At 28.9% G+C, this 8949-nt stretch overlaps 1 protein-coding gene across 1 annotated transcript in view; it reads left to right on the forward strand.

Annotated features, from left to right (window-relative positions):
• Nucleotides 1-8949, forward strand: part of LOC110536894 (cGMP-dependent 3',5'-cyclic phosphodiesterase-like) — a 243922-nt gene that overhangs the window by 175551 nt on the left and 59422 nt on the right. The window contains exon 4 of the mRNA XM_036964740.1: nt 1895-1984. Within this exon, the coding sequence (XP_036820635.1) occupies nt 1895-1984 (90 nt within the window). The remainder of the gene's footprint in view (nt 1-1894; nt 1985-8949) is intronic.

The raw sequence follows: 8949 nt of genomic DNA on the forward strand, positions 1-8949 counted from the left end.
TATAGTATGGTGTCTCTGTTCCCTCATATAAACAGTATGGTGTCTCTGTTCCCTCATATAAACAGTATGGTGTCTCTGTTCCCTCATATAAACAGTATGCTGTCTCTGTTCCCTCATATAAACAGTATGGTGTCTCTGTTCCCTCATATAAACAGTATGGTGTCTCTGTTCCCTCATATAAACAGTATGGTGTCTCTGTTCCCTCATATAAACAGTATAGTATGGTGTCTCTGTTCCCTCATATAAACAGTATAGTATGGTGTCTCTGTTCCCTCATATAAACAGTATGGTGTCTCTGTTCCCTCATATAAACTGTAAGGTGTCTCTGTTCCCTCATATAAACAGTATGGTGTCTCTGTTCCCTCATATAAACAGTATGGTGTCTCTGTTCCCTCATATAAACAGTATGGTGTCTCTGTTCCCTCATATAAACAGTATAGTGTGGTGTCTCTGTTCCCTCATATAAACAGTATGGTGTCTCTGTTCCCTCATATAAACAGTATGGTGTCTCTGTTCCCTCATATAAACAGTATGGTGTCTCTGTTCCCTCATATAAACAGTATGGTGTCTCTGTTCCCTCATATAAACAGTGTGGTGTCTCTGTTCCCTCATATAAACAGTATGGTGTCTCTGTTCCCTCATATAAACAGTATGGTGTCTCTGTTCCCTCATATAAACAGTATGGTGTCTCTGTTCCCTCATATAAACAGTATGGTGTCTCTGTTCCCTCATATAAACAGTATGGTGTCTCTGTTCCCTCATATAAACAGTATAGTGTGGTGTCTCTGTTCCCTCATATAAACAGTATTGTGTCTCTGTTCCCTCATATAAACAGTATGGTGTCTCTGTTCCCTCATATAAACAGTATGGTGTCTCTGTTCCCTCATATAAACAGTATAGTGTGGTGTCTCTGTTCCCTCATATAAACAGTATGGTGTCTCTGTTTCCTCATTTAAACAGTATGGTGTCTCTGTTCCCTCATATAAACAGTATGGTGTCTCTGTTCCCTCATATAAACAGTATGGTGTCTCTGTTCCCTCATATAAACAGTATAGTGTGGTGTCTCTGTTCCCTCATATAAACAGTATGGTGTCTCTGTTCCCTCATATAAACAGTATGGTGTCTCTGTTCCCTCAAATAAACAGTATGGTGTCTCTGTTCCCTCATATAAACAGTATGGTGTCTCTGTTCCCTCATATAAACAGTATGGTGTCTCTGTTCCCTCATATAAACAGTATGGTGTCTCTGTTCCCTCATATAAACAGTATAGTGTGGTGTCTCTGTTCCCTCATTTAAACAGTATGGTGTCTCTGTTCCCTCATATAAACAGTATGGTGTCTCTGTTCCCTCATATAAACAGTATGGTGTCTCTGTTCCCTCATATAAACTGTAAGGTGTCTCTGTTCCCTCATATAAACAGTGTGGTGTCTCTGTTCCCTCATATAAACAGTATAGTGTGGTGTCTCTGTTCCCTCATATAAACAGTATGGTGTCTCTGTTCCCTCATATAAACAGTATGGTGTCTCTGTTCCCTCATATAAACAGTATGGTGTCTCTGTTCCCTCATATAAACAGTATGGTGTCTCTGTTCCCTCATATAAACAGTATGGTGTCTATGTTCCCTCATATAAACAGTATGGTGTCTCTGTTCCCTCATATAAACAGTATAGTGTGGTGTCTCTGTTCCCTCATTTAAACAGTATGGTGTCTCTGTTCCCTCATATAAACAGTGTGGTGTCTCTGTTCCCTCATATAAACAGTATAGTGTGGTGTCTCTGTTCCCTCATATAAACAGTATGGTGTCTCTGTTCCCTCATATAAACAGTATAGTGTGGTGTCATAAAGGATTCTGCTGTTTCTGTGTGTAACTCATGTTGTTTCTGTTTCCTCCCAGGATGCTTTACTGCGGCTGGCAGGAGTTGTTGACGTGCGCTCACTCCGAGATGCTCTCAGAGAGACCGCACAGGGGCTACTGCCCAGCGTGGTACGTACACACAGGGCTGCTGGGTAGTGTTATTTTTGGGGGAGGGGTCAAGCAGCCATTCCTCAGAACTGCACCACTGGATGGTCATTTATACATAGGTGTGTATGTTCAGTATGAGTGACAGGGGCAGAGCTTGTGTCAGAGGGGCGTGGCTTTCTCCAGGGGCCCTTCTGACCAATTCATGAAACGGAATGAATAGCTGACATGGCTTATCATAAGCACACGTTAGTCATCATCTCTAGGGATGTTAACAGCCGACGAAAATACATTTTCCAAGTCATGCTTATCGATCTGTAGGTTAATTTGACTAATTTTGTGGAGTTAAATTGTGTATTTTGGTTAGTTTGTCACGTAGACCTGTTTTAGGCTATTTATCACATCGCATACAGAGCCTAGTTTGAGCGGAATATCCAACAACCTCTCATTTCATCCATGTTTCTCAAGACTTCCTCATGCCATTGAACCCAGCATTTCTCTCCTGTTCTGTTGGTTATCATATCAACTTTATTTGGTTGTTCAGAAGCCAAAGGCCAAATCCCTAATCATATTAGCCACCCATTCTAGTTGTTGCATCTTTACATTCCAATTAGATTGTCACCTCTGTCACATGAAACGGCGAGCATCATTTGCGCTTTAGAACAAACTTTTCCTGCTAATTAGATTTTAGGTCATTTTTTTTCCATGTTGTTTTCCATTGGCTGCTTCATTACAGTGGCCTAGTTGCATGTTCAGTCATGGCCTTTAGTCTCTTGGCCATTAACTAGAAACATTAAAGGCTTGGCACAACTTTGGATTATTTTAGAATCATTTTCTGGACAAAATATTTTAATATTTTTTTGGTACTGAATTAATTAGGCTGTTAGTAAGATACCAAGAGTAGTTTTAAACTAACAAACTTACTAAATGAATAAATGACGAATCATTTAGAAGAACCTGGTCCCTCCCAGCAGCAGACAGACAGCTGTACTGCCACCAGTATCAGTCCAGGTGGCGCTGAAGGGGGTATAGTGACAGACAGCTGTACTGCCACCAGTATCAGTCCAGGGGGCGCTGAAGGGGGTATAGCGACAGACAGCTGTACTGCCACCAGTATCAGTCCAGGGGGCGTTGAAGGGAGTATAGCGACAGACAGCTGTACTGCCACCAGTATCAGTCCAGGGGGCGCTGAAGGGGGTATAGCGACAGACAGCTGTACTGCCACCAGTATCAGTCCAGGGGGCGCTGAAGGGAGTATAGCGACAGACAGCTGTACTGCACATTACTTTGTATAATTAGCAACACCAATTTCAGTTTTTAAACCAATCATAGTTTTATAGTGTTAAAATCATGTTTTATAGCATTAAATCATGTTTTATAGTGTTAAATCATGTTTTATAGCATTAAATCATGTTTTATAGTGTTAAGTCATGTTTTATAGTGTTAAATCATGTTTTATAGTGTTAAATCATGTTTTATAGCATTAACTCATGTTTTATAGTGTTAAGTCATGTTTTATAGCGTTAAATCATGTTTTATAGTGTTAAATCATGTTTTATAGTGTTAAGTCATGTTTTATAGCGTTAAATCATGTTTTATAGTGTTAAGTCATGTTTTATAGCATTAAATCATGTTTTATAGTGTTAAATCATGTTTTATAGTGTTAAATCATGTTTTATAGTGTTAAGTCATGTTTTATAGCGTTAAATCATGTTTTATAGTGTTAAATCATGTTTTATAGTGTTAAATCGTGTTTTATAGTGTTAAATCATGTTTTATAGCATTAAATCATGTTTTATAGTGTTAAATCATGTTTTATAGTGTTAAATCATGTTTTATAGTGTTAAATCATGTTTTATAATGTTAAATCATGTTTTATAGTGTTAAATCATGTTTTATAATGTTAAATCATGTTTTATAATGTTAAATCATGTTTTATAGTGTTAAATCATGTTTTATAGCATTAAATCATGTTTTATAGTGTTAAATCATGTTTTATAGCGTTAAATCATGTTTTATAGTGTTAAATCATGTTTTATAGTGTTAAATCATGTTTTATAGCATTAAATCATGTTTTATAGTGTTAAATCATGTTTTATAGCATTAAATCATGTTTTATAGTGTTAAGTCATGTTTTATAGTGTTAAGTCATGTTTTATAGTGTTAAATCATGTTTTATAGTGTTAAATCATGTTTTATAGCATTAACTCATGTTTTATAGTGTTAAGTCATGTTTTATAGCGTTAAATCATGTTTTATAGTGTTAAATCATGTTTTATAGTGTTAAGTCATGTTTTATAGCGTTAAATCATGTTTTATAGTGTTAAGTCATGTTTTATAGCATTAAATCATGTTTTATAGTGTTAAATCATGTTTTATAGTGTTAAATCATGTTTTATAGTGTTAAGTCATGTTTTATAGCGTTAAATCATGTTTTATAGTGTTAAATCATGTTTTATAGTGTTAAATCGTGTTTTATAGTGTTAAATCATGTTTTATAGCATTAAATCATGTTTTATAGTGTTAAATCATGTTTTATAGTGTTAAATCATGTTTTATAGTGTTAAATCATGTTTTATAATGTTAAATCATGTTTTATAGTGTTAAATCATGTTTTATAATGTTAAATCATGTTTTATAATGTTAAATCATGTTTTATAGTGTTAAATCATGTTTTATAGTGTTAAATCATGTTTTATAATGTTAAATCATGTTTTATAGCATTAAATCATGTTTTATAGTGTTAAATCATGTTTTATAGCGTTAAATCATGTTTTATAGTGTTAAATCATGTTTTATAGTGTTAAATCATGTTTTATAGCATTAAATCATGTTTTATAGTGTTAAATCATGTTTTATAGCATTAAATCATGTTTTATAGTGTTAAGTCATGTTTTATAGCATTAAATCATGTTTTATAGTGTTAAATCATGTTTTATAGCATTAAATCATGTTTTATAGTGTTAAATCATGTTTTATAGCATTAAATCATGTTTTATAGTGTTAAGTCATGTTTTATAGCATTAAATCATGTTTTATAGTGTTAAGTCATGTTTTATAGCGTTAAATCATGTTTTATAGTGTTAAATCATGTTTTATAGTGTTAAGTCATGTTTTATAGCGTTAAATCATGTTTTATAGTGTTAAATCATGTTTTATAGTGTTAAGTCATGTTTTATAGCATTAAATCGTGTTTTATAGTGTTAAATCATGTTTTATAGTGTTAAATCGTGTTTTATAGTGTTAAGTCATGTTTTATAGCGTTAAATCATGTTTTATAGTGTTAAATCATGTTTTATAGTGTTAAATCGTGTTTTATAGTGTTAAATCATGTTTTATAGTGTTAAATCATGTTTTATAGTGTTAAATCATGTTTTATAGCATTAAATCATGTTTTATAGTGTTAAGTCATGTTTTATAGTGTTAAATCATGTTTTATAGTGTTAAATCATGTTTTATAATGTTAAATCATGTTTTATAGTGTTAAATCATGTTTTATAATGTTAAATCATGTTTTATAATGTTAAATCATGTTTTATAGTGTTAAATCATGTTTTATAGTGTTAAATCATGTTTTATAGTGTTAAATCATGTTTTATAATGTTAAATCATGTTTTATAGCGTTAAATCATGTTTTATAGTGTTAAATCATGTTTTATAGCGTTAAATCATGTTTTATAGTGTTAAATCATGTTTTATAGTGTTAAATCATGTTTTATAGCATTAAATCATGTTTTATAGTGTTAAATCATGTTTTATAGCATTAAATCATGTTTTATAGTGTTAAGTCATGTTTTATAGCATTAAATCATGTTTTATAGTTTTAAATCATGTTTTATAGCATTAAATCATGTTTTATAGTGTTAAATCATGTTTTATAGCATTAAATCATGTTTTATAGTGTTAAGTCATGTTTTATAGCATTAAATCATGTTTTATAGTGTTAAATCATGTTTTATAGCATTAAATCATGTTTTATAGTGTTAAGTCATGTTTTATAGTGTTAAATCATGTTTTATAGCGTTAAATCATGTTTTATAGCATTAAATCATGTTTTATAGTGTTAAATCATGTTTTATAGTGTTAAGTCATGTTTTATAGTGTTAAATCATGTTTTATAGCATTAAATCATGTTTTATAGTGTTAAGTCATGTTTTATAGCATTAAATCATGTTTTATAGTGTTAAATCATGTTTTATAGTGTTAAATCATGTTTTATAGCGTTAAATCATGTTTTATAGTGTTAAATCATGTTTTATAGCATTAAATCATGTTTTATAGCATTAAATCATGTTTTATAGTGTTAAATCATGTTTTATAGCATTAAATCATGTTTTATAGCATTAAATCATGTTTTATAGTGTTAAATCATGTTTTATAGCATTAAATCATGTTTTATAGTGTTAAATCATGTTTTATAGCATTAAATCATGTTTTATAGTGTTAAATCATGTTTTATAGCATTAAATCGTGTTTTATAGTGTTAAATCATGTTTTATAGTGTTAAATCATGTTTTATAGCATTAAATCATGTTTTATAGCATTAAATCATGTTTTATAGTGTTAAATCATGTTTTATAGCATTAAATCGTGTTTTATAGTGTTAAATCGTGTTTTATAGCATTAAATCATGTTTTATAGCATTAAATCATGTTTTATAGTGTTAAATCATGTTTTATAGCATTAAATCATGTTTTATAGCATTAAATCATGTTTTATAGCATTAAATCATGTTTTATAGCGTTAAATCATGTTTTATAGTGTTAAGTCATGTTTTATAGCATTAAATCATGTTTTATAGTGTTAAATCATGTTTTATAGCATTAAATCATGTTTTATAGCGTTAAATCATGTTTTATAGCATTAAATCATGTTTTATAGTGTTAAATCATGTTTTATAGCATTAAATCATGTTTTATAGTGTTAAGTCATGTTTTATAGTGTTAAATCATGTTTTATAGCATTAAATCATGTTTTATAGTGTTAAATCATGTTTTATAGCATTAAATCATGTTTTATAGTGTTAAATCATGTTTTATAGCATTAAATCATGTTTTATAGTGTTAAATCATGTTTTATAGCATTAAATCATGTTTTATAGCGTTAAATCATTTTTTATAGTGTTAAATCATGTTTTATAGTGTTAAATCATGTTTTATAGTGTTAAATCATGTTTTATAGTGTTAAGTCATGTTTTATAGCGTTAAATCATGTTTTATAGTGTTAAATCATGTTTTATAGCGTTAAATCATGTTTTATAGTGTTAAAATCATGTTTTATAGTTGTAAGTCATGTTTTATAGCGTTAAATCATGTTTTATAGTGTTAAATCATGTTTTATAGCGTTAAATCATGTTTTATAGTGTTAAATCATGTTTTATAGCATTAAATCATGTTTTATAGTGTTAAGTCATGTTTTATAGTGTTAAATCATGTTTTATAGCATTAAATCATGTTTTATAGTGTTAAATCATGTTTTATAGCATTAAATCATGTTTTATAGTGTTAAGTCATGTTTTATAGCATTAAATCATTTTATAGTGTTAAATCATGTTTTATAGTGTTAAATCATGTTTTATAGTGTTAAATCATGTTTTATAGCATTAAATCATGTTTTATAGTGTTAAGTCATGTTTTATAGTGTTAAATCATGTTTTATAGCATTAAGTCATGTTTTATAGCATTAAATCATTTTATAGTGTTAAATCATGTTTTATAGTGTTAAATCATGTTTTATAGTGTTAAATCATGTTTTATAGTGTTAAGTCATGTTTTATAGTGTTAAATCATGTTTTATAGCATTAAATCATGTTTTATAGCATTAAATCATGTTTTATAGTGTTAAATCATGTTTTATAGCATTAAATCATGTTTTATAGTGTTAAATCATGTTTTATAGCATTAAATCATGTTTTATAGCGTTAAATCATGTTTTATAGTGTTAAATCATGTTTTATAGTGTTAAATCATGTTTTATAGCGTTAAATCATGTTTTATAGTGTTAAATCGTGTTTTATAGCGTTAAATCGTGTTTTATAGTGTTAAATCATGTTTTATAGTGTTAAGTCATGTTTTATAGCGTTAAATCATGTTTTATAGCGTTAAATCATGTTTTATAGCGTTAAATCATGTTTTATAGTGTTAAATCATGTTTTATAGCATTAAATCATGTTTTATAGTGTTAAGTCATGTTTTATAGCATTAAATCATGTTTTATAGCGTTAAATCACGTTTTATAGTGTTAAATCATGTTTTATAGTGTTAAATCATGTTTTATAGCATTAAATCATGTTTTATAGTGTTAAATCATGTTTTATAGTGTTAAATCATGTTTTATAGCATTAAATCATGTTTTATAGTGTTAAATCATGTTTTATAGTGTTAAATCATGTTTTATAGTGTTAAATCATGTTTTATAGCATTAAATCATGTTTTATAGCATTAAATCATGTTTTATAGGTTAAATCATGTTTTATAGTGTTAAATCGTGTTTTATAGCGTTAAATCATGTTTTATAGCGTTAAATCATGTTTTATAATGTTAAATCATGTTTTATAGTGTTAAATCATGTTTTATAGTGTTAAATCATGTTTTATAATGTTAAATCATGTTTTATAGCATTAAATCATGTTTTATAGTGTTAAATCATGTTTTATAGCGTTAAATCATGTTTTATAGTGTTAAATCGTGTTTTATAGCGTTAAATCGTGTTTTATAGTGTTAAGTCATGTTTTATAGCGTTAAATCATGTTTTATAATGTTAAATCATGTTTTATAGCGTTAAATCATGTTTTATAGTGTTAAATCGTGTTTTATAGTGTTAAATCATGTTTTATAATGTTAAATCGTGTTTTATAGTGTTAAATCGTGTTTTATAGCGTTAAATCATGTTTTATAGCATTAAATCGTGTTTTATAGTGTTAAATCATGTTTTATAGTGTTAAATCATGTTTTATAGCGTTAAATCATGTTTTATAGTGTTAAATCGTG

This window comes from Oncorhynchus mykiss, chromosome 27 (genome assembly GCF_013265735.2).
Source record: "Oncorhynchus mykiss isolate Arlee chromosome 27, USDA_OmykA_1.1, whole genome shotgun sequence".
NCBI classification, from domain to species: Eukaryota; Metazoa; Chordata; class Actinopteri; order Salmoniformes; family Salmonidae; genus Oncorhynchus; species Oncorhynchus mykiss.